Source organism: Rhea americana, unplaced genomic scaffold (assembly GCF_003343005.1).
Source record: "Rhea americana isolate MKP2758 unplaced genomic scaffold, rheAme1 scaffold_322, whole genome shotgun sequence".
Classification (NCBI taxonomy): Eukaryota; Metazoa; Chordata; class Aves; order Rheiformes; family Rheidae; genus Rhea; species Rhea americana.
In genome coordinates, this window is record NW_028186449.1 from 433908 (window position 1) to 459830 (window position 25923).

Genomic DNA, 25923 nt, shown 5'->3' on the forward strand with positions numbered 1-25923 from the left:
AGCGAAAGAAAACTGCCTCTGCCGGACCCAAACACTCCGCTCTGCCCTCGCCTTCCCGCGGGGAAGGGGGGGGAAGGGAAAGGGGCTCCGGAGGAGGAAAGGGAGCGCAAACCGTGCGCACACTGTACCCCCACGGATCCCCCCTTCCTCGCTCCGCCAACAAGGCCAAGCCACCAACCTGCCTGTCTGCTTGCTTCCTTCTTCCACCCCCCACCTTCTCTTACCGGCTTTAAATAGCACCGTTCCCGGCCACCCCAGCTCCCCCCGCCGCCCCCGGGGGTCAGAGGAGACTTTTGGGAAGAGGTTAGTGGGAGGGAAACCCAAATTAAAACTTCCACTCACCTTCCCAAATCCGCCTAAAGTGGTGACTCTGGTGTAGAGAGCGTGAAGATCCAGCTCCTTCCCACCCACCACAGGGATCTTCTTAAAAGGAGACCTGCCAAAGGAGATACACACAAAACACCACAACTTGTCAGCTCTGCCCCCTTTTCTCCCCTCGCTGGGGCTGCCGTGTCCTTCAGGGAAGGGGCTGGAAGTTGGATCTAGTCGGTTTAAAAGCCTCCCCCCCTCCCGTTCCATCTCCCCATTTTCCTCACCCTCTGCTGTGGTGAAACTGCCGCAGCTCGTCCAGGAAAGCGAGTCCCTTTCTCCGCTGGTCTGCTTGGTTTTTACCCGTCGAATTTGCCATTTTTGTATTAAAAAAGGTTTTCTTAAAAAAAAATCCAATTAAAAAAAAAAAAAAACGACCGACAACAACAACAACAATCCCCGGCTCCTCCTTGTCTTTAAGAGACCCAGGTGCCCGTGCTCGGCCGGGGATCAGCCATGGAGAGGGGCTTGTTTAAAAAAAAGTTTAAAAGGAATAAGGGAGCCCAGAGAGTGTGGTAATTGCGAGTCCTGTCTCCACACAACACACAGGCAGAGAGGCAGGGAGGGAGAGGGGCACCTCTCAGTAATTCCTCCTCCTGCTGCTGCTGCCTCTCTCAGCACCACAAACCCAACCGATCCAGCCTGCACATGAGACTCAACATGGTGCTGCTGGATCACACAATGAATTGGGTTACTGTTGTGGTGGGGTGGGGGGGGAGCCGGAGTGAGGTATTGACAGTGTGTGTGTGTTACAGACGCGGCTCCATGCAGCCTCCCTCTCCCTCGCTCGCTCCCTCGCTCGCTCTCTCACACACACACACTGTACAGCTACGGCAGCGGCGGCGGCGGCGGTGGCGGCGGCAGCGGGATTCACTTCTCTTCTCTCTCAGACAAAAAGATCTGAGGCCGCCGTGCTTCTGCCTGGACGAGAGCGCAACACAGCGGACCCCAGAGGCCGGTCCCGGTACTGCACAAGGCAGCTCTAAAGGCAAAAGCCAGCACAGCCCCAGCAAGCAGTTCCTGGCGGGGAACAATAGGCTCCTCTCGCCGCTAAGGGCTCATCTGCAATGTGCCGCAAACTTCACACAAAGCCGGGCGGAAAGAGGCAAGGCAGAAGGAGCAGAGGGAAGGGAAGGGAAGGGAAGGGAAAAAACGGCTACTACCGGTTGTTCCAGGGTTAGGGGCAGGGGAAATGTTCCTTTCTTCCGCGGCTTGCAAAGAAACATTTCGCTCCCCGCGCTCGCTCCGGGCGGGGGGAGCAGAAAAGGTGGATTTGGAGAGCTGAACCGAGTATTTTAATTGGACTAAATCAAACGCAGTGAGTTCAAGGGGAGGGAAAACAACAACTGAAGGGGGCACTGCTGGATTTTGACTTTTGAAAAACTTTGAGTCCCCCAGCCCGAGGTGTTTCAAAGGGCAGGAAATCTCCCCAGATCAGACAGGGGGTTAACTGCTCTGCTGGAAGGAGAGCAGCAACCCCTGATTTTAAGATGTGGGACATTTAAAACTTCCCAAAGTGCAACACGGAGTACTTTCCCAAGCAAGGGATGCTCTGGCTAGGTATGCCAGCAGGAAATTGAACTCTAGCTCGCTCCATAAAATATATATATATATATATATTTTCTTTCTCTCAGAGGTACTGTGACCTGTAATTAAAGAGCTTTAGGACTACCGTGCTGAATCCAGGCCTTACATGTGTTTCTGTGTATCAATGAACAGAACATAAGGCATAAAATTAAGGAGGAAGGACTTGTCCGTCACCCTGCATGGGCGCTTGCCGAAAAGTGGCACTGCAGGCCGCTTTCCCCCTTTCTACAATATTGTAAATACATGTAAGCGGCACGTATTGGCCCCCCAGGAGCCTGGGGGAATACCGTGCTGGAATCCCGCTCCATGTGGAGCAGGCACGAGCCGGGAAGGGCCTGTGCCGCATGCGGTGCCTCCCATCTAAAATTTGCTCCTCGTGAGAGCAAGCAGCGATCCAGGTGGGCATTTGTCCTTTCCTTACAAGTAAACAGAGCTGCAGGTGAGCACTTGTTCCAGTTTAAGGGACTCCAGAGAAACATTTGTCCCTCACAAGCAATACACCGCAATCCAAGGCCGTATCAGGCCTCCAGTTTTCTTTAAGCAGAACTCCTCATTAAAGTCAGTAAGGAGCTGTGTTTTAAAATCAATGGCACATTATGGCCCCAAGTGAGCACTTAAAGGAAAACTATAATTCCTTTCTACTCCATGTACTAACTTAGTTCGGGAAAGAAAACATTTTTTCGAAGAAGGTATTTTTTTTCCTTTCAACTTGAATGCTGTTTCAGCTCAAATATAACCATAGATACAGGAAGATATAGTAAGATGCTTGGTAAGATTTGCCCTCAGGTCACACTCATCGCGGGGGCGGGGGGGGGGGAGAAAGGAGGGAAAGAAATTGCTCGGTTTCAAATTAATAAGCAGGATAGAAAGTCGCCCTCTCTGTGTAGATGGAGTGGTGGTGTGTGAATTTCAGCGTAAGAAATGCTGCGTGTCTGCTCACTATTGCATTAAGAGCCCCTTTCTTAAATTAGACCAGCAGCAGATCCTGATCTGCAGATCGTGTCCGTGGCACTTGGAGTTTCTGCTATTTCAGCAGTAGCGTGCATAAGACTCCCAAAGCCCGGATAATATGAATGAGAAAGGTTCAAAACAAGTAAGCGACTGAGGGCGCAAACCTCTCGCTGGAGCGCACCCAGCGCAGCCTGCCCTCCCGGCGGGGCGGCGGCGGTACCCACGCGCGGGGGGCTGCCCCGGGCTGGGGGCAGCTGGCGCAGGTGAGTCACTCGCCGGGCCCGCCGGCGGCGCGGCGCGGCGCGGCGGGCGGGGGCGCGGGAGGCGGCGGGGAGGACAGGCAAATTGCGTCGCGGGGCTCGGTGGGTTTCCATGCGGAGCACAGCAATTGCGCACGGTCCCTTACGTAACCGTCAGCTGGGGATTCCCTAGAGGGGGTCACTTTATTCAACCATTACACAGACCCCGGCCGCCGCTCCGGCGCGCCTGCCGTTGCCGCCGCCGCCGCCGCGGAGGCTGCGGCTGCAGCTAGCGCAGCGGCTCCTCACAAAATGGCGGCGCCCATGGAAGCGGCAGCCCCATTTTGTGCCCGGCAGAGCCTGTCAACAAAACGCCGACTTGGCCAAGGCTGAGGAACAGAAGGCGGCGGCTCGTTCGCCTTACAGAGAGCGGAGGGAGGAGAGCGAAGGATTTCACCGCCCTCCYGCCGCCGAGAGGAGACTTTCTATAAAGTGTGCGCGTTGGGGGGAGGGAGAAGAGGGAGGTGAAGGGGGGACGCGAGCAGCGAGCGAGTCAGAGGCTGCGTTATCCCAGTGCGGAGCTGCCGGTGCCCCGGCGCAGGGCGGGGGAGGGGAGGAGGAAGGCAGGCGGCCTTGGCGCTGCCCACGCCGGCTTCGCCGCTCGCTCGGCTCCGAGGGCGGCGGATGCTGCGGGAGCCGCCGGCCGGGCCGCGGCGCGGCGGGAGCCCGGCGCGGCGCGGAGAAGAGGCGCGGTTGGCCGCGCTCGGCCGCCTGCGCAGCCCGGGCGGACGGAGCCTTTCTGCAGGATTGTGGCGAGCCTGTACTGAGTGACAGGGCGGTCTCGCTCCTTGCCTAGCTAACTAGGTCACTGTCAGCACTTAATTACTGTTTGTTTCATTTTAGTGCGTGCCTTATGAATAAACCGGCTATTAGGCTGATGCTGCAAGTAACACTATCCAGCACCAAGGTACAAAATGTCTGTATTGGGCTCTAATCTTGTGATACCAGCTTGATAATAAYTACTGTTTTACGTTAACGATGTCTTGATTCTTATATATAGCTTGGTTCTTCAGCTTATAGCTGAAATAGTTGCAGATTCCCTGTGATAAGATTATAAAGCTAACGTTTGTATTATACTGCTATTTTTATTATGTTGACGAGGGCTCCTCCCCCACTCGGGGTAGAGAAAGGACTAGTGAATTAAGACTTTTTTTTCTTAATTTATCAGACTTAATCAGCATGCATTTTAATGATTCTAAATAAAGGTGATGACCTATTTATGATAGAAGTGCTAATAATGATTTAATATACCAAAATTACAGTGATAATAAAGTTAAGAAATATCTCTTCTTATTGCATATTAAAGAGTCATAGATTAAATGTAAGTAAAAAGAATGAAAATACTGGAAAAAATATTTTGTTGATCTCTGTATATTACCTGTAAGATCTCTGTATAGTACCTGTAATTGCAAATTGAATTCATCTAAAATGTAAAATAAAATCTGTATGACTATAAACTGTTTACAAAGTTAAGATATATAATGAATTTTGTTGTGTAAATGTTATGTGTGGCGTCAGCATTCTTGCAGACAGGGCAGATGCTGTAATTGAATTGTCACTATTTGGTGCTTAAAAAAAAARGGCTTAACTGTGTGAAATTAATTTTCTTTCCTAATAGCTGTAGCTCTATGTTGTAGGGTTCCCCCCCCACCTTGAATCTTTAATTTTATGCTTGCTACCTATCTGTCCAACTGCTGCTATCCAGAGACCAGGCCGCAATTGCTCTTACCAGTGTGTCACTACCTCTGCTTTTGCTTTCTCATGGCTGAAATTCTTGCTGATTTCCATCTTCATTTCTGTTCTTGTGGCAACATTACATGTTGATTAGAGTAACTAGTATCACTAGCTGAATGTGACTTACATTAAATCTTTGGAAACTGAAGTCAGTGTTATTTTGTGTGTGTGTTTTTAAAAATGCATTCTTTTAAATGAGCTTGATAAGAAAGTAAACCTGCTTTTTCTTAAGAATGCAGGTAGTCATGTATAGTTTGTGTTGATTTTTCAGATTACACCTAAGAATTACTGGATCAGCATTTGATAGAGGAGAAGCAGCCAGAAACTTAGTGGTGAATTTTAGTGATGTTGATCTGAACCTTTTTAATAACAAACATTAAAAGTGTTGGAGCTAACTGCATATGTTGGGCTAGAAGAATTCACTGTTTGCACAGCTTGCTGTGACAAATGTACTCTTTAACAAGGGCCCATTTACTTAGCAAGATATTAGTCTTACCTCTCCTTACTGAATAATAATTAATTTTCTTTTTACTCTTCAGTTATTATTATTGTATTATTACTCTTCTTTATTACTCTGTGTTAGTTCTTTTTAAAGAGGCTATTACTTGGTATAGCTTATGAGCGGCTAGTCATCAATTCTACAGTGTTTAATCATAAATTAGTTTTGTAAGTAAAAATAAATAATAAACAGTACAGCAAAGGTGGCAGAGCAAATGTACACTTGCACGTTTATACACATGTCCACTAGTTAGTAGAACTTACTACCATTGCAGGCTTGTTCTAGATAATCTCTTAAAGAATACTTTTATGCTGAAAATAACTAACTTTCTAAGGTGTTGATTTAAATGGCTTGTGATATTTCCCTCCTAAATCACTTCACGTTTGTCTTCCTTATATTAAGCTTTTTTTTTAATTAGTGCTACTCAGGAAATAAAAACAGATGGAAAAAATGGACTACATAAATATTCTTGTAACATTAAAGACATCATTTAATCAATTTACTTAAATATTTACATATAACTTGTTATTTGATTGTAATTTTCTAATACTACTGTTTTTTCACAAAGATTTAGCTGTTAGAATCAAGGAATTTTTCGATCATCTAGGCTGTAAGTTAAAGACACTTCAAAAATGAGGGTTTTTCAGTTGTGCAATGAAGTATGAAACATGAAGCAGGAAAACCCTAAATGCGACTGAAGGAGAAGTAAAAATAAATACGTAAATGCATTCCCACTTGATTTCAAAATTGCAGTGCTTTTGAAATCGTAATTCTTTTGTAGGTCTTGACATATGAGTTCAAAGCGCTTCGGGTTGATGGTACTTCAACAATAAGTTTAGGAAGACTATCGAGTTCACATCCTTTTCTTAAATTTAAATCAGGGCAAAAATGCTTGCTTCATTTACTAGGGTATTGTACCTGTAGCACAGATCAGGGCCTGAATGGTGGAAAACATTTTGAGGTTCTAACAAGTATTGGTCTGCAGTGCAGTAAAAGTAATGGATGTCCTAATGGCAAACTGGTGCAAGTTTTTTAAAAGGAAAACATATTTGCAGTCAATAAATGACCTGACTGAAGCATTACTTTGTGATTACCTGTGTGTTTGTGTGATCTTTTAGATGTTACACCTCCCATATCACTATGGCTGTACTTGTTASCTGAAGTAGCACTAGGGTAATTCATGTTTCTGGTTGGATGCGTGAAAGTTTGATTGAAATGCAAAACTGAGAGAGTTCTTCTGAATGTTAAAAAGGAACTGTGCTCAGAAATAGGGAAACTAYCAGGTTAAATTTGGCTCAAACTTTAAAAGCTTTTATAGAGTAAGAATGGTGGTATCATGGTAGGGGGAGGTCTAGTTACTTAAAGCAGAAACTGTAAACTTCATAACTTTTCATAATATTTTAGATGTCTAAGTGATAAAATGCTCCTAGTGTGAGAATTCTCAGTACTGCAGACCGTCTACCAGAAATATTTGCTCATAACGTAGCCCTTCTTGTCTATTTTTTTTGCCAGTTTAAGTGGCAGTCAAAGGTAGCTAAACACATAGAAATTTCTCTGAGTAAGTGGTTGTCTTAGTTAACTTTTTATATTGGCATAAAAGAAAAGGGAAGTAGTTCATGCAACTGTGTGGACAGATGATACAAATGACAACTTATGCATTTTAATATATTTTGCAGTAACTTTTTTAAAAATTTAAGTACTAAATGAAAGTAATACTGATTAAACAACACTTTAACTGGTCAGTTGAAATAATTCAAACTAAGTATTTAAAAACAGTGAAAAATGTATGACCATCTACAGATATACTCTAAAAGGAGAGGGGGAAAAAAACTTTTTTTGTTTGTTTAATTATAGTTCTCAGTCTATCTGTTGATGATCTCCTTATGGATTCTGTTTTACAGACTTAGTGATAAGTGAGCAAGAGTGCACTGAATGCTGTTCTGTTGCCTGGATAAATATGGAAGTATCCGTATTTTTGGATTAACTGAAAGAGGAAAAAAAGCTCAAATTTACTGCATTGGTTAAACGCTGATGGGACACCTAACTTGAAAATTACACTTAAAACACTGGACTTGTGTTTACCTGTAGTAGCACCTAACATAAATGAATAAAGCTAGTGAGAAACAGTTTTTGAAGTTGTTTGCATATAAAGAGCTATCAGATGTAGTCAAGTATCAGTTCCTCTTGCTTGCAGTAACATGATAGTACTTGAAGCCCTTAGAGGAACTTACGAGTGTGGTTTATGTCCAGGGGCTACAAAAATGTTTTTTAGGCTGAGCTGCTGTTCTCTCTGAATTTTGAGTCTTAAGGTGTGTGTTACCYAGAATCTTGTTGCAGACAGAGGATAAACAAGGATGCTTAAGGAAAAAAGTAAAAGAAACAGGGTGTATATGATCTTGTGTATATCCTCCATCAGCTGTCAGTCTTGAGCCTTTCAGAGCTTGTGCCAGGATCACTATGTTTGAGAGCCACTAATGCATTGAGCTGAGAGAATGTCTTAGGTCTGAGCTGAGATGTACTAAGTACTGTATAGAGGAGAGTGAACTGAAGTCCATAAAACATTCTTACCCTTACCAAGAGACAAAAGTGCAGTCTCAGAGTATTAGAGCTAGCAATGCTAAACTGTATTTACATGAAATAATCTACTTAGCTTTGTTCTTCTCTAACTTACGTGCAGAGCTGGGAAGCTATGCAAGCCAGGGAAAGGTTCTCTCTGTGAGACTCCTTTGCATGTGTCCAAGAACAGTACAGAAGCTGGAAGAAGTCCTTCAGTCCTGGTGAAGAAGGAGAAAGGAGGCTGAAAGAAAATGTTTGCCCAGGCAAGGGAATGAGGAAAATGGTAATGTTTTAAGTGGGACAGAACTCTCTAAGGGGCTCTCAACAGTGTATTAGGTGACTTCCACTTCAGATAAAACTCCTTAGGTGCAGTTAACGAACAATTTATGTTTCCATCTTTTGCCGAGTAATATAATACTGTAGTTATTCACAGTTGATTTGTGTTCTTCAGGCTTTCTTTATAGTTTTAGAAATTTTATTTTAGATACTTGAACACAAATTTCCAGTGACATAAGTCACGTGCTGCACAGGGAACTGCTTGTAGTATATGACCCAATACAAATAGTTCTGGGTATGTTTTTTTGATGCTCCTGAGCTTCAGGTCTCTGTGAATGAAACTTCTTCCCATGTCACTTCATCTTTGATCAAGTTACTGTAATGTTAGTTTACAAAGTCAAAATGATGGGGTTTTTTTAATGCTGCAAGTTTAGCTAGGTTTATAAGACAATAAAAGTGAAGTAAGCCTGTCTGTGAATGAATGCCTTGGAATACTGTGTTTGATCTCCTACTTGCATTTTAATAAATCTAGGTTMATTCTTTGCTTTAACTCTAAGAAAGTGAAATAATGTGGGTCATAGTTTTTCCTTCGAGGTGTTGCCAAGCTATTACAGAGTCCCATTACGTTCCTTTGGAATTAGTTGTACTTAGCATGTATGAAAATGGTGCTGTATGTCTTTAATCCAGGTGTTTGTGTCATGTTTACAATACTATACAAAAATCATAGTACATATTTGATAACGTAAGTTTTCCACATTGTTTAAGCATTGTGCTGAGGAGTCCTGTCCTTTGGCCAAAATACGCTAGTTAAGCTTTCAGAGAGGGTTTCTTATTATCATTTTTTTAATTTTGAGTAACTGTGACTGAAGCCAAAAATCACATCAGGATCAATTTCTTTATTTCTAGAAGAAGTTATTTAGACGTTTGATTTTTTTTTCATTTATCCATAGCCTCTTGAGATTAAGTCCAATAGTCTCTATCTGCAACTGAATATTAAAATTTATATATATTTCTTAGAAGCAATGTCAAAAAGATTGAAAAGTTCAGTGCTCATTACTTAAGAACTTTCCATCTGCTTGACATCATGCCTGTGTATTACAGTAGTCCAATTATATGGTCATATACCAGCCCCTTCCCCCCAGCTCCTTGGGTCCTTCATTCAGTTTGAGGTGGTTCTTGTGCTCACTGAATTTAAAGAACAAAGAGGACATGCCTCTATCTGCATGATGTTAAATCTTGATCTGAATACAGAATGTATTTGTTTCCTTACAGGCTTTTCTAGAAAAATCACTAGTAGAGTATCTGAATGCTTTACATATATTAATAAGTTTTCAACACCCTGAAATAGTAGCGTTATCATCACTTTAAAATTGAGAAAGCTGAGGCATAGAGGCATTTGATAGAAAAATAGCTGCTAACTTGGGGTGCTCTTCATTTAGTTGGATATAATGGATAGAATTTACAGGTTATTCAAGAGTAAGCTCAGAAATGGAGGTACTAGCCATAACTCGAGAGCCGTGTTAAATTAAGCTGTAAGGTTCCTGTTTAATTTGTGCATTTCTGTTGCCCTRTCTGCAATATTAGGGCTTTCCTGTTGCAAGACTATTGTGATGTTATGTTCTTTGAAATGCTTGAAGTGCTCAGAAGCTGCAATGGTGGAAGCAATATAAATATTCTAGATAGTGGTTGGTATTTCTGACTTTTGTTTCCAGAGGCTTAAATTTGGAATTTGGAGAATGAGAAGCACTTCCTTAGAGGGTGCCAATTAGATGTAAGAGATTTGCTACTCTGAGTAAATCCCTGAATAAAACAAGGATAGAATCTGGGTATACATATAGCATTAATTTCCTTTACCATCCATCCCAGCATCACCCTGTGTTCCCCTCCCCCGTGAGGTCTACATTTTACCCTGTTGGTGTTGTAGGTAGGCATCCCTCCTTTCCACTGCCTAGATGCCAGAAGAGGGAGCACTGAGAACAGTGGAGCCCCAGCCTTAATTCCAGTCCCCACTGCCACCTCAGGTGGTAGTAATATTACTCAGGTGTTACAGGACTTACCTGCAGCATTGCTTAATGCCATCTAATTTTTAGAAGACTTAGCTTCTGGCTTCTTTAAAAGTTTTGGTCTTTTTTTTCTTTTTTTTTTTCTTTTTACTCTGTGTGTGCAGAATGAGATTCAAAAGCTTGCTGATTTATCTTGATGTTCAATAGGAAAACTACCCAAAAGGCATATCCCTGATTTAAAGTCTACTCTTCCACTAAATTTCAAATTCTAGCTTCAAAGTAAAGAAATCATAGGCCCTTTCAAGTATATTAAGAAGGTTTTTTCTTGTAAGTGGATGGTGAGTAAAAGTGAGGGTTTTTTTTCCTCCAGTTCCATTCTTACATTCACCTGATCCCTTCTTGTGGAAAGTTTTTTTTTGAAAACATCAGCTTGAGGCAGACGTGTGGCCTGGAAAACGTCATCGCAAATAGTTGAAAGTTCAGAAAAACATCTTCAGTTCACTCTTACAATAAGATGTCTTGGAACCTGCAGTCCTACAAAAGTTTAATTTTGAAAATGTGTTGTAGTAGCCATTTTGTTCCATTTGTATTTATAGTTGCTGTACACAATCTATAATGTAATTGCAACATATCTGTAAGCTGTGCTAAAGTATAGGAATTTAGCTATTGTGTGTATCCCCCTATTCTTTTGTCTTCTGCTCTTYCTAATATCTTCCTAATGCTACACAGAAGCAGACACAAATTGCAATTCTGGAGTGATTTGGGCTGATAAGCACAGGTTATCCCAACATAATACTAATTGCTTGGAAGAACACAGCTGTATGTATAGTCACTACATAAAAAGAGTATAGCAAGTGCTGTACCTGTAATCAAAGTAGTAAAAATATTCTTTATACCAGTGATTTTTGTGGTGACTTCTTCAAACAGGCTTAGGGCTACAGACACCTAAAGCAACTGTGTAGTGTTAGGTAAGGTTAAATGGACAGGCTGACCTCTTGAGGTGTATCCATTTGCTCTGCAGAGCTGTGATCGTTACATTCAGTGTTGCCTATGGTATTGCTCTTCTAGAGGAAAGTTACAAAGCAGAGGATGAGGCATTCAGGGGTGGAACAGTCCTCGTTCAACTGCAGTTACAGCATCTCAGTCCAGACCGCCTGGAACAGTTTGATCAACTAACTGGATGTTCTGGGAAAACTCTAAAATGACTWTTTAGTTCAATACTCTGCTCAGGGGGTTATGGTGGTTTCACAGCTAACAAAGGCTTGGTGTASTAAGTTCTATTTGCTATCTCCGTTTTTGTTTGTTTAATTGTTTAATTTAAAGGAAGGATTGTCTGATGAATGAGCCTAATATTAAGAGGATTTTGTCCTCATTGTGGTGCAACTGATTTCAGTTAGGTGTGAAAGCCATAGAAGAGCTTTATAAAACAGTTTGCTTTATTTGTCCTTATCCTGTCTCCATCCCATTCTCACAGAATATTCAGTACATGTCTTGTAGCAAAGTAATTAGACCACCCAAAGGTCCACCCCATTGTCGCATGGCTCTTGTTATGTAAAAGTGAAAACACGGCTGAGGCGGGAGGGAAAGCTTTCCAGTTCCTTTAATATGGTGTTTATAAACACAGTTACTATGAAATTAAAAGTTTTACGGTTTAAAGTTAATAACATTGTTCTATAAAAATTCTCTATTAAGTATTCCATTAGGTATTTGAATGTTGTATTGAAAAACTGTTACTGTGAAGGCTCACAAAAAGCCTACTTTTTAGTCGTATTTGGTCCTGGAGAAGATGCAGAAAGGAAGACTTCCGTGTTTGTTTTTGCTGGTTTTAATGACAAGTTGCATAAAGCACCCAGTGGCTGTGGCCAGGCTGTTCTGTATCACTGCAGTGGTTCAGTGCCAGTTGGAGGGAAACAGAGGCAGTTTCCAAACAAATGCTTGAAGCAGCTTCAGTATTCATCAAGATACTTTCAACAGAAAGTGAGGGGATGTGATGTTTGAAAATTTTTGAAGGAAAAAATTTTGGCTGRCCTTTTAGATAGTTCGAGAAATCTTCTCTGATAAAACACTGTTAAACAATACACTGTGTCGTCACTCACCTTCCAAAAACATGTCCTGCATACTTCAAGGTCTCAGCTCTCCATGTCACCATTTTTGTTCAGGTGTCCTGAAAATGGATTGTTCTGGCTGATGAGCGAGTTCTTTACTGTTACACTGGCCAAAGAGGAAACTTAAAGTACTGCTCAGTGGCTATTAGGAATGCATACAAAAGYTAGCAAAAGCAAAGCCACCAGTAACAAAAATTTTTTTGGTTTAATTTATTATTGCTTTGATAAAGCCTGCTGATCTTAAATAGAGGTAGCAACACATACTATAAACTTTAAAAACACAGCTTTGTAACATGCAAGTAAAGTTATTGGAAGTTTTATCTTGAAYATTGAGAAAGGAGGTAGTAAATAGGTAGGTGCCTGTGCCTGGGTGTGACGAGAACAGGGCACTGCAGGACAGCTATCTAGGGTGGCACATTTTAAGTGCAAACTATCAAATGCAGCACTGTGCAGGCCTTGCTGAGTGCGCCATTCTCTGTGCTGGTGCCCTCCGCATATCAGTAAGGGAACAGGAGCTCTCTAATGCACAGCTCCTGTAGCTTTTTCCTGGACCTGAACTCAAGTTTTTAAAAGGGGTTTGTGTCTACATGCAAGGCTGTTGGAACTGGAGTCCAGCACTCAAATGGTAGCACTCAGAAGATGTTGGATCATCTCTCAAAACCAGAGTCCTGGTATTCTATGTAATACTCTGTGGATAATAAAAGTAGTCAGAACTCGAGTTGAGTCCTGAGAAATAGCTCTCTTTATCATGCTTTGTGCTTGTGAAAGTTAAATGGACAAAGCTGCTGCCAATTCACTGCTCAAAGGTAGAAGGTAAAGATACTTGCGAAGAAACCAATGGAATTTATATTCTACCACAGTGTTACCAATTATTTTTTTAAGGTTTAGATATTTTAAAATACTTCATATTTTGAGTTCTTTTAAAAAGACTTTTCAGTATTTTCTGTGGGATGGAAGAGATAAGTGGATTGTTAATACTAAAATACAATCATTTGTCTGACTAGACTTAAATATAAGATGTACAGTTTGAACATACATACATTTGCAGTGTCTGATCCCAAAATGTAAACATCCTAAACAGTTTCATTGTATTTCTTTAATTCATCATTTACGTAAGAAATAAGGATGTATGGAGAAGAGATGAGAGAGTTGTAAGAAGCTAATACTTGCATTCTTCCTTCACATTTTAGTCACTTCTTTAAAGTGCACTGTAATTTCAGTGCAGCTTACCAGTGATTTGCACAGTGATACATTGTTTAAAAACACAATACCATTTGCAGTAGTTATTTAACTTATAGACATGAACAATAAATAAAATTTTGTTGTTTGAACTTCTGCCTGCCTAATTGTAATGAAAGGAGAAGCAGGAGCTATGCAAACATTTTATTAAAGTATAAAAATAGAGTCAGCAATTTATACAATCTACTGAAATGACATCTAATTATACATGAACTAGCTACCATAGGAAGTATCTCTTGAATTGTGTCTGCCAAATTACGTGTTAACTTAAGATTCTGCTTATCCCAAACTATAATATTATTTGGGAAAAAATATTTCATGCAGTTTAGGAGCCCCTTAAACCTTTTGAATGAGGAAGAAAAATGTAACAGGCAACACCAAGTTTTCTTATTGGACAATTTTTGAAGTAAAAGCTTCTCAAAAATTTCCTCAAAATCTGGAAAATGATATAACTTAGGAGGCAATTGTTCCATGAGATCACCTCTTGAGTCATGAGTATGTGCAAATTCAGTATCCATATCTCCCCTTGACCAGTGTGGGTCTTGTGTGCTATCTAGTTCTTATAGCTAAGATTTCAGACAAATCTCTGATGTTGAAAACCTGCAGGTAAATAGTTTACATAATGATATCACTGATCTAATATAACAGTTGACTTGCCAAACTAGTTACCTGTGAATTGGTAATAGCCTGATTAGCTAGTCTCCAAGCAGCCAAAATAGCTTGATTTTGCAGCAGAATGGATTTTTACAGTTACGCACTAACTGACTAGAACTCTTTTTTTTCAGATGCAAAGTTTTGGAGCCAGTGCTAGGGATTAGTTACTAGCAGATAGCTCGACAATTAGTTTTACAAAGCTTAAATTGGTGCTGCTTCCAAAAAGGAGGTATCATCCACCTTCATCCTCTTCTTCTTTCATGTTGGCATAAGCATTCATGCAGCTGTACTGCAACTTTGATTGAAACAAATCCATCTGAAGATTTACAGGGCAAAAAAGTTACCTTTTAAATGGAATTGTTACCTAACAAGATTCACTGTGTAAAGGGCAGTGTCAGTGCAAGAAAAGCTGTAAAAAAAAAAAAGAAAAGAAAAAAAAGTGAAAAAAAAGAAAGAAAGAAAACAGCGTAGGGAATGCAAGACTCTCTCTTTCAGTACCAGATTAAACTGAACACAGAACCATGGTCAGTGTGTCAGCCTGTATCTGCATCTTGATGTAGCACTCCAGAGCACTAACAGCATGACATGAACTGCAGCTGTCTAGATCTGCAATGTCTGATTCTGTGTTACTGCCTATCTTTCTGATCACAGGTCTGTGTACCTCCTAGAAGCTCATCCGTCACCTCTTCGTAAAATGAAACAGCTGATTTGCAGATTTTAGAATAAATAACTTTTGCTCTTAAAAGTGTTGCTCTCAAAAATCTTAGCTACTTTTCTAACCTAGAAGAAATCTGGAGTTTCCTTATCTGGAACACAGAACTACTACTCGAGGCGCACATTCCTCACCAATTATGATCTGAATCCATTTAGCCATTTGGCAGTGTGAACTGCAGTTTCTGATACTGAAGGTAAATAAATAAGCTCAGAAGTCTTCAGTGGAATTACCCATGGTTATATCATCTGAGAATACAAATAAGAAACTTTTAACACCAAGATTTTAAGAAATGAGGGCCTGAATTTACTCATTTAGAGCTGCAATTGTAAAAATTATGAACTCAGATTTTCAATAGAGATGGTATTGAATTGATGTGAAGTAAATAAAGACATTTCTCTTTCTAGATTTCTTAGTATCTTCATACCATAAAGGTTGTATTTTTTATTGGTGTATGGTCAGTCATCTATGGTGATTTTTTGCTGTCTCTTTACTAATCTGTCTGTAGGAATGAAGAAGTAAGTTTTCCAAATGAAATGAAAAGAAGAGGGCTTGGGAATTCCAACTTTATCACCATATTAGAACAGTGAAAAGAAAAGTATGTTTTGCAGTCTGGTGCATAGGATAAGTCTTTATGCTGTTGGACTCTGGAAGAGTTGGAGCATAGCTGTGTAGGTCATATATATTGCAAATAATCAAATGGTGTAGCCAAAGCTGAATTTATGTTAATCCTTTACATGCAGTTAAATATTAGTCTTAAGTACATATGTCTTTTCAGATGCACATAGTGTTTCTCCTGTTTCTGTTAGCTTTTTATTCAGCTCATTATTTTTACTATTGTCTTCCACTCTGCTTAATGTTCTTTCACTTCATGCTCTTGTTTAGAAGAAGAGAGACTAAAACTCTTGTCATTCCATTTCCCTTTACTTTTCTCTTTCTGTGAAAGCCTCAACTGCTGCCATGCTCATCTGTGAAAATCTCCAAGGCCAATAATTTATTCCTTTTTCACCTTTGAAGGCTCCACTGTTCAGCTAACAACAGCAGGACAAAGCATCGTCTCTTTTGTGCACACTGATTAGGAAGTCCAAGAAACCCGAAATCGAGGCAGTTAGGTGCTTCTTCTGTTTCTGTCCTGGTGGCTGTTTAAAAGGAAAAAGAGAAAAGAAGGGTGTTGTGTCTTCTGCTAAATTTTTCCTCTAGTTCAGTTTGCCCAATTGCTACAGGCATTTTAAAAGGAGTGTACCTGGCTGAATAGTTAACTGCTTTTTATTTCTTTTTCAAGGCAGATGGGGTACAACTAACTTTCATTTTAAATGCAACATGTCCTTGTGGTATGGACATGGACTATATAGAAATCAGGTAGAAAAGATTAGCTATGAAAACCTGCCATATTGTATTTTCCTTCTCTTGCCAGGTTTCAGCGTATATATCACAGAACRTTGCATTGTTACCGAAGACCTAAATTTTGAAGTCTGTGGTCCTCAGGGTTGAAGGGAAGTTGAGCCTAAAGAGAAGCTGCCATGTTTACTGGGTATGTTAAAGATTGGGATTTGGAAGTAAGTTTTCTTTCACCGTCATTAAGAATCACAAGAAAGGAATGTAGGATATCTATATGTAAATGTCTATACATATACATTACTATTTTTTCTATAAATTTTTAATACATAAGGTTTAAGATACATATATGAAATGAATTTCACATCTAAAGCAGTGCAAATGCAGGGTGTTGCTGGAGTGGCTGTCCTTTCTCTACCTCTTCATGAAGATTATAGAAAAGACCCATACCAGAGACCTGAGTTTGGTAAAATTACTGTTTTCAATGAATGTATACTGATTAAAATTGTATTTCAGCTTCTCTTGTCTTTTCTTGACTCTRAGTACTGCTGCCTTCCTGCAGACCCATGGATTTTAATTTCTAGTAAGTCTCAGCCTTTATTTCTGACACATTTTAGCCTTTAGCTTCTGCTTCCTCTACTACTCTGCAACCCTTTGGAGCTGCAGCTATAGCATGTCAGTCTAGTGCCTAACAATTCCCCCAGAAGTACAGAGGGAAGACTGAAATTGAAATTAACCCTTAATTATGATTTTATRGTCAAAATGGTGAACTTAAGCAACCGAAAATTTAGTATCAACTTTACCTGCTCATTTTCAATTAGAAAGCTTTCCCCGCCACATCAATCCTATCAAGTCTATTCCACACTTTAGAGAAACGAGAGGGAGCTCTTAGCAGCTCACAGTGGAAGTCTTAYTGAAGGAAAGGAGTTGGGCTGGGAGCCCAAGGTAATCCAACATCAGCTTACCGGCTGCCCTGTCTTCCTTCAGCAGCTAGAGATTTGGTTTCTGCAGAGCAGCCACACTGTGTACCAGTATAACCCAGCTCCTCATTGCGTGTTACAGTCCCAGCACAGGAGTGGTGCTCAAATTGCGTGAAAGCTTTGGGAAGCTCCAGAATGGCAAGTCAAATCTCTCTCCATATGAAGTAAAAGGTTTGGCATGCAGGTTACACTTTGGGACAGGCTCAGAGTAGTCAAAATGAACTGAATTCATGTTCTTCTGTGTAGAACCTTATTTACCACAATAAGAAAATATAAAAGAAAAAATTTCAATTCATTATGTGAACTAGGGGAGTGGATATGGTAAATCAGGAATGGAAATGAAAAGAACAAAATAACTTGTTTATYATTCTTTAAAAAGTAGAATTTCCAGATTTTAAGTACAAAGTTCATAGTCTTCCAGCCCAACTGCTGTACTTTTCTGGGAACTGAGAAACACTATATAAATAACTTGRTGTTATAATTCAATTTCTCTTTCATTCAACTTCAACTTCTGTTTAAAACAGCTCCCAGTTCAGCATTTTGTGTWAAATCAAAGAAGTTAGGTGCTTCAGAATTGCTATGGCTGAACTGGAAGGAGACTATATATTTGTTTTCTCTTAAATGTAATCAGTGATACCTCAGAAACAGCTGATATCCCTTTAAGTTTTTTATTTCACTTAAAATGGTAAAAATACCTTCAATTCTCTTATCTCTAATAGTTTCTTAAACTTTTGTCTGTTTACAATTCTAAAAAAATTCAGAAACAGCTAATTAGTGTATATAGAGACATATAATCCTTTAACTGATACCATGCTCTTTTTTTCACACCTGTTATTTTCCTGTTCAGGTTGAACCCGCCTGTAATCTAAAAATACATCTTAACTCTACAATCCCTACTAACATTACAAGATTATTTGTGTATAAAGTTGTGCATGCAGATAACAGAAGTAGCATGGCTTAAGAATGCAAACACCTCCCAGTAGAGACKGTATTTGTTAAATATGGAACAAATGATGCTTAATACAATATGACATTCTGATTGGGGGATCTWAGTGCTCCTGCAATAATATATTTTTTTTTAATTTACAACTAAGATTAGTGATTAAATGAAGTTTGAAGGAAATTATAGCACCTGGGCTTAAAATAGTTAAAGAGGTTAAGGAGAAAAAACACAATTTTAAAATGGCCTTTCTCGTGAACCTAGCTGTGTTTTTCAGGGGCAGAGGGCCATATCGAGACTGTATTCCCACTTCTTGCTACAAAGCCCAAATTTGGTGTCCTTTAACATTCACAGTGTAATATTTGTTAATGAATAGAGCAAAGTGAACATTCTGCACTTGAAAAGCAACCATTTTTCCAAACAAACAGGGATTCTAGTCTTAAAAAAAGGAAAATCTGAACCCAGATTGAACTTGAGGCCTATCCAGTATCAACTTGTGGGTAAAGAACTTTAAATATACTATCCTGCCCCAAATATTCTTGAAGCTTGGCTGTAATGCTTGAAAAGGCTTTCTGAAGTAGTTAATMACTCAGTAGGAGAATCCACAGTTTTAAGTTGGCAGTCTAACCTACCTTGTACCCAAGGGCAGGATAATTGTCATGGAATAGGAACTGTGAAAGTCGGGAGTGAGTGGGACAGCTTAATCTAGCTACAAAGGACTTTTGCAAAAGAGAGTCTTGGATCTGTATAAAGCTATCAGCTGGTGCTTATTTTACTTGGGATTTACAGCCTAGAGTGCTATCCTGATTGGTGTCTATGTCCTTTCACTTAAAATATGACAAGGAGTCATGGATTTTTGAAGAAAGATAACAGCAGGAAGAGTTGTCATTCTCCTGTTTCTAATAAATCACCTGGGAAGTTACAGCCTTCACCAAAGAAAACCAGATTCTATTTTAAGTGATAGACTACATCTGTATTCACCTTACAGGATGTATGCAGGGCCTGTTACTCAAGATCAGAGATTTTTTCCCTTTTTGCATAGGATATAAGGCAGGGAGTATCTCACACCAGTTTCTCTCAGTGACACTGCTGAGATGGAGTGGACTGTTACAGTGAATTTCAGATAGACAGTAAGTTGTTTTCTGTTTATTAAATGCTGAAGAGATGTATGTGCCTTTACAGGGCTTCTCCAAAGACTACTTTTCACTCAGCAGAGTTTATAAAGGCTGACTCCTATCCTCTCCTGTGCAAATGAGGAACCTTAACTGCCTTAAAAGATGATATATTTCTGATAAATGCTCAATCTATCATTATTTTAGAGCAAGGAAAGATTAGGAGCTTGAACAGCAGAATTACAAACTCAGAAGGTTATGAAGACATTATTAGATTCAGAAGTCTATGACCACAGTGCACTATGTGCAGGAGCTGTGCGCTGGCAAAAGCCTTCACCATTAGAGGCCATTCTAAAAAGTCTTCCCTAGGGGAAGCAACTCGCACCCTCACTACACCAAGACTTCTTGGACATACGAGATTACCAGGGAAGCTCACTGGGAAGTGAAGTATAGCACCAGCTGGTCATCTCATGCGCTGGTTCACCTGATAAAAGCCTATGTGAAGTGGTTGCAAGCATGTATTATCTTTTTCATCTTTGGCACTGATCAGTCCTAGAGTAGTCTGTGTTCCTTTGACCCTGGTGAATCATTCAGCATGGGTGGGACTGCTCTGGTCATCTCCAAAGTTAGCCCGAATGACCTGAGAAGATGTCTCCTACTCTCCCTCTATACTCCTAGCCGTGTTAGAGTTGATGAAAGTAGCATCTGTGTCAACAGACCTTGAAGGCACTGTATGTTTCTAGCCTCCTCCTACTCATATCACATTTCTCCTCAGGATACGTTATGGACGCTAAGCATTAGAGCCACAGAATTTCTCAGTGCTGTGTTAAAGGAGTCCTTCTCCCTGGGATTCTCTGTGGTAGATGATAAAGATATTCAGCTCTTGAAGGTCAAATGAGGTTTCTGCTGTCAAGACAGTAGCAATCCACTTGCTTATCCTGGGGAACACTGTGTTCCAGACACATGGCAGCACTGGAAGCGTAGGTTAAATGCAAAAAAAAATCAGGAGATTTCTGGAATGTGTTGATGACAGTTTCTTGACACAGGTGGTTGATGAGTCAACTAAGGGAGGTGCTCTGCTGGACTTGTTACTAATGAACCAGGACAGACTTGYTGGGGAGTGAAAGTTGAGGGCAGCTTTGGCTGCAATGACCATGAGACTGTGTAGTTTAAAATCCTGAAAGAAGTGAACAAAACAAATAGAAGAATTGCAACTCAACTTCTGGAGAGTAGATTTTGGCTTGTTCAGGAATCTACTTGGCAGGATCCCATGGGAGACTGCCCTGGAGGGCAAGGAGTTCTAGGACAGGTTACTGATCTTCAGGACGGCCTCCTCAAAGCACAGAAATGATCCATTCCAAATTGCAGAAAGTTGAGCAAAGTGGCAGAAAGCCAGTGTAGATGAACAGGAAAGTCTTCACTGAGCTCAGACAGAAAAGTWAAGTACATAGGAGGTGGAAGCAGTAGCAGACTAGCTGGGTGGAATGTAGAGACATTGCCCAAGCCTACAGGGAGGGAACTGGGAAAGCCAAAGCTTGGCTTGTGTTGAAACTAGCAAGGACAGTTGAACTAGTGAAGAGCATAAAATGTGGACCAAGTGCTCAATGTGGCAGTGGACCTAGTGACAAAAAACATGGAAAAGGATGGTGTACTCAATGTACTCTTTTTTTTTTCTTTAATTGGTAAGGTTTGCCCTCAGGCTTGAGGCTAGTAGCAGAGTCGGTGGGAATGAAGCAGTGTCCACAGCAGAGAAAGATTGAGCACTTAAGCTTTTTGAACATACACAAGTCCATTGGACCAGGTAGGATGCATCTAAGCTGCTCAGGAAGCTGGCCTGTGTCATTGTGAGACTGCTRTTCATCAGCTTTGACAGGCCATGGTGATCAAGGAAGTCCCTGAAGTCTGGAGAAAGACAGATGTCATAACCATCTTCAAGAAGGACTAGAAAGAAGATCCAGGGAGCTGCAGGCCTATCAGCCTAACCTCAGTCTATTGAAAGATTATGGAGCAGATCATCCTGGAAGCTACTTCCGAGCACATGAGGGCAAGAAGGTGATTAGAAACAGGCAGCTTAGATTTACCAAGAGCAAACTGTMTCTAACCAAGTTGATTGACTTCTGGGATAAGATGACTGTCTTTGTGGACAAGGGTAGAGTAATGGATATTGTTTACCTTGATTTTAGCAATGCCWTTGACAAGGTCTTTGGCAGTATCTTTATAGTTGAGATATGTAAATGGATGATAAAGTAGATGGAAAGTTGGTTGGACTGCCAGACTCAAAAGGGTTGTGATCTGCAGTACAAAGTCCAACTGATAGCTGGTTGCTAGTGGAGATCCCCTTCAGGGATTGATTCTGGGGCCAGTACTGTTTAATGATCTGGACTGTGGGAGAGAGTGCATTCTCAGCAAGTTTGTGGGTGATACCAAATTGTGGGGGAGCTGTTGATATGCTGGAACTGCTGTTCAGAGGGACCTGGGCAGGCTAGAGGAATGGGCTGACAGGAGCCTAATCAAGCTCAGCAATGACAAACGCAAAGTCCTGCATCTGGAACTGAATGACCTCATGCACCAGCACAGGCTGGGAACACCCCAGCTGACACACTGACTAGAGAGCAGCTTTGCAGAAAGGGGCCTGGTGTCTTGGTGGACAAGCTGAGTGTGAGTCACCAGCTGGAGCAAGGAAGGCCAACTGCATCCTCGATTGTACTAGCAAGAGWGTAGTCAGCAGGTCCAGGGAAGTAATTATGCTCCTCTGTCTGGCTAATGTGAGACTGTATCTGGAGTACTGTTTTGAATTGCTCAATACAAGAAAGACACTGACACACTGGTGCAGCTGCTGCAAAGTGTCACCAAGATCATGTGGGATGGAGTACAGGGCATATGAGGAGAGGCTGAGAAAAATGAACTTACAGCTTGTAGAAGAGAAGGCTTCAGGAGATCCTACAGCTATCTGCAACTATTTAATGGGGGTGGATGTAGAGAAGAATTCCAGACTCTTCATGGAGGTAGGTAGTGATAGTTAAATTAAGTTAATTGACACATACTGCAACACTGGGAATTCTGATTACAYGTGTGGAAAAATCTTTTCACTGTGAGGGTGGTTGAGCACTAGAACAGGTTGTCCATAGATGWTGTGGAATTTCCATCCTTMAGAGATAYACAAACCCCAASTGGACATGGCGCTGAGCAACCTGCTCTATTTGGACCAGCTTTGAATGAGGAGTTGGACTARATGATCTCCAGAGGTCACTTTCAACCTGTCCCTCGGACGGCAAGGCAGAGAGCAACAGATGGCAACAGTTCCTGCTCTCCAATTTAAATTTGCTGCTACATATTGAGGAGCTCAAGTGTCAAAGGTGAGGCACCTCCACATTTCAATGGGACTGCAGTTTTTAATATAGAAGGCTAAAATCTGTCTGAATCTCCTGTTGAATCTAGTTCTTAATATTGAACTTTGAAAAGCCTGGCTCTGTATTCAGAGAGTTCATGCCTCTGCACCGAAAACCCGAAATACCTAAGAGGATGWTTAATCAGGAGTAGTCTGAACAACATTTTCCTTCCTAAAAAGAGATTGGAGACAGAACAAAAGTGTTTTGGAGTGGCCCTGTTCTTTTAGGATAACACCATATATGACTGTAAATTGCTGTTTTCCTCTGTGGGTTTCTTATCTATTTAATAGTTAATGAAAACTTGTCTGTAGATGTACTAGCTAGTGTAMATGACTCCAAGTGGCACCTACTTGGAGTTAGATCATAATTGTCTTCTAACTGGTGTTAATTTCCATGTTCCAACCATTCTGCATTAGCAAAGCTATATGAAAATGCTATGTTGCTGGCATCARTGTTGTGCAATATTATATTCAGAGCTATACATTCCAAGAAGAATTACATAAAATGAAAAGCTGACATATTAGTATCTTTTTGTTAAAAAGTATGCACATTCTGAACACAGTACTTGGAAAAATGCTAACTATCTCCTTATGACTGTGATCAAATTCTGTATATTTTATAAGAAGACAGTATGAACCTATTTTATGTTCCACTAAAAATTTAATATCCATGATATATATTTTAATGGAATATGTGACTTTTCTTTTTTTCAGTATAATCATTCACAATTTTGCAAAATAGGTATGGATCTCTGATTTGGCAGCAGCTTCCATGGGTATAGGTAACTGGGCAAATGTAAGGGAGTGGATAATCACAACCTAAAGAAAACTGTCCAGCATATTTTTAACTTTTGGCATTTAGAAAGCATTACTAGAATTTTGTCTTAAATCTATCATTTCATAATTAGTTTAATTAAAAAATAGCCTCCATTTATATCATAAAATAGTCAAAATATAACCTTCCTTCTCCTTTCCTCAGTATTATRTTAACAAATCCACACGCTGGCTTATTTTATTAGAAAATGGGATTTTCTAATGAGGAAAGAAAAAATACTTAGCAATTTTCAACWTTCGCATTAAGTTATGTCATGCTTTGTAAGAAAAAAAAATATGTGGCTATTCAGTTTTACTTTAGCAGGTTTCATGATTCAAAAAACATAATTCTTCCAGCATGTGTAGTAAAAGTGTCAATTAAGCACTAGTCACAAGAATACACTTCTACAGAAGAAGCTGTAACTAATTAATCTTTTTTTCCCTGGTTAAGAAAATAATTTCTATTTAAATATCTTTGAAAATTCAAGATATCTTTTCTGCATCTTTTTTTTTTTTAGGTTAGAGTCTGTGATACAGTCTGAAAACTATTAAACAAATAATCTTCCTGACATAATAGGACTTTGATTATATAAAAATACTTTGTGTGTTCATGGTTAATATTCATAAATGGTGCTGATTGGCATGTATATGCATAGTATAAAAAAACAACGTTGTGAAAAAATAACACTATACATTCCGGAGATTAAAAGAAACCCTTGTCGTTCCTTTCTACCTCCTTTTTTCCTGTTTTTACTTACTGCCTGTTTTGTGCATGTTATCTCAGTGTAATTTCTGCCACGGTGATGTCTATGTAGGATCATCAATAGTTCCTCTTACAAAGAGAACTGGAAGGTAGTCTATATTAGCTACTAGTTTACTTGATCATGTCCTGGAATATCCCTAGCCTTCAGTCAAACTCATTGACTTTCTCTCTTGTTTTAGAGTGGGTAGAGGCAGCTGATAGGCCTGGAGTCACAGTCAATGAGGATCTAGTCAGAACAGTCAATATTGTCCAGAAAATGAGTCAACTCAATCTAAAGCAGACATCTGCGTTTAGTCAGATGAATCACTCTCTAGACTCCATTGATGAAGATATGTCAGGTTAGATGAGATAGATCCTACTTTTACATTCCCTAAATGTTTCTGCTCATCTGTTTGAGTGTGAATTGAAGGACTTAAAAAAGAAGTTTGCGTTACCATTGCAGTTGTGACCTCCAGAGTCTCAGCCTTACTAGGATAGCTGTAATCRCTAGCTTAGCACTGCCAGCTGCACATGTGAACTGTCCAATATATAAACGCTTCATATTGTATRCGTCAGTCTCTGACACTGTCACCATTTAAATGCAACAAGTTCCCATCCTTTGGTCATCTTTACTAAAAACTGGCTCTACTGTGAGCCATATTTACACTCAGGAAGTTTTCTTTTAAAATATCTCTGGAATTTTTAAATTAAATTAGCAAACTGATTCTAAATAATAATAATAATAATTAGATTAAACATATTTCCAATTAGACATACCTGGGAAACATTTAGGTCTGAACCATTCCACTTCTCATATGAATACTTCTTTCTGACTCATCCAGCTATGCCATCTTGGTTCCACAGGATATTGGAAGTTTTTGGAAACCTTCCAGAACGTCATACTTCCAAATGTTGTACCAGACCTGCACCAAGTAAGTATAAGAAACAAATTCTGACCCAGCTGTGTTATATAATGCATGCCAYGTTCTGTCTAACAGTTGGATTTGTTTACTGGCATCTGAAAAGGGAAACACAGCSTCGTCTTGTAGTTCTGGACCTCCTACTCATATGCTTCCTCAGGAACAGAGAGAAACATCTACCAATTGGGTCAAAAGTGCGGATATACTTTAGATAAAGGAGAGAGAGTAGAGATCAAGTCTGATGGATCAGCATGAATATAAGTTCTCTGAACAGTATTCCCTTTTTTTATCATTGTCCTTTATCTTAACTGACCTTTTTATCTAATGCCCMCTTTCACATCTTCCCTCACAAGTTGCCAGCAGAAAGGGGAAAGAGATGAAAGAATGGAGGGCCCAGGCCTGTGGCTGACACTTTGTAGGCACTTATAGCAACCATCAGCACCATATTTAATCACAGATGGGGTAGGCCTTAAAGGCTTTACTTTGCAGATGAAAAATAGAAAAGTGCCATGGATATGTGGAGGAGGTATAAGCAAATATCCACATTGATGTTTGCKTTGCATGAATGAAGAATAGAGGAAGAGATTAATAACAACATGAAATTTAAAGAAATACTATTCTGTAGGTTTTTATCAATTGTTTTTGGAGTAGTGTGACATCTGGATAGGAATTATACTTTATTCCTGAGATCTCTGAGCAGTCAGATTAT

At 40.3% G+C, this 25923-nt stretch overlaps 1 protein-coding gene and 1 long non-coding RNA gene across 7 annotated transcripts in view; one reads left to right on the top strand and one right to left on the bottom strand.

Annotated features, from left to right (window-relative positions):
- Positions 1 to 1284, bottom strand: part of ARID2 (AT-rich interaction domain 2) — a 107937-nt gene extending 106653 nt beyond the window's left edge. The window contains exons 1-2 of one of the 2 annotated variants that reach the window (XM_085310665.1): positions 597 to 1284; positions 343 to 436 (exon numbers count right to left, since the gene is read on the bottom strand). In XM_085310665.1, coding sequence (XP_085166791.1) covers positions 343 to 436; positions 597 to 688 — 186 coding nt within the window. In that variant the 5' untranslated portion in view covers positions 689 to 1284. The other variant, XM_085310664.1, reaches the window with a different exon arrangement.
- Positions 1285 to 2808: 1524 nt separating this feature from the next.
- The window catches only part of LOC146592638 (uncharacterized), a 32998-nt gene continuing 9883 nt past the window's right edge, over positions 2809 to 25923 (top strand). For 2 of the 5 annotated variants that reach the window (XR_014896536.1, XR_014896538.1), the window contains exons 1-5: positions 2809 to 3170; positions 4050 to 4113; positions 16399 to 16515; positions 22561 to 22707; positions 25159 to 25226. This is a non-coding gene — a long non-coding RNA (uncharacterized LOC146592638). Of the gene's footprint in view, positions 3171 to 4049; positions 4114 to 5211; positions 5270 to 8116; positions 8279 to 16398; positions 16516 to 22560; positions 22708 to 25158; positions 25227 to 25923 lie in introns of all 5 variants that reach the window. The other 3 variants (XR_014896537.1, XR_014896539.1, XR_014896540.1) reach the window with 3 other exon arrangements.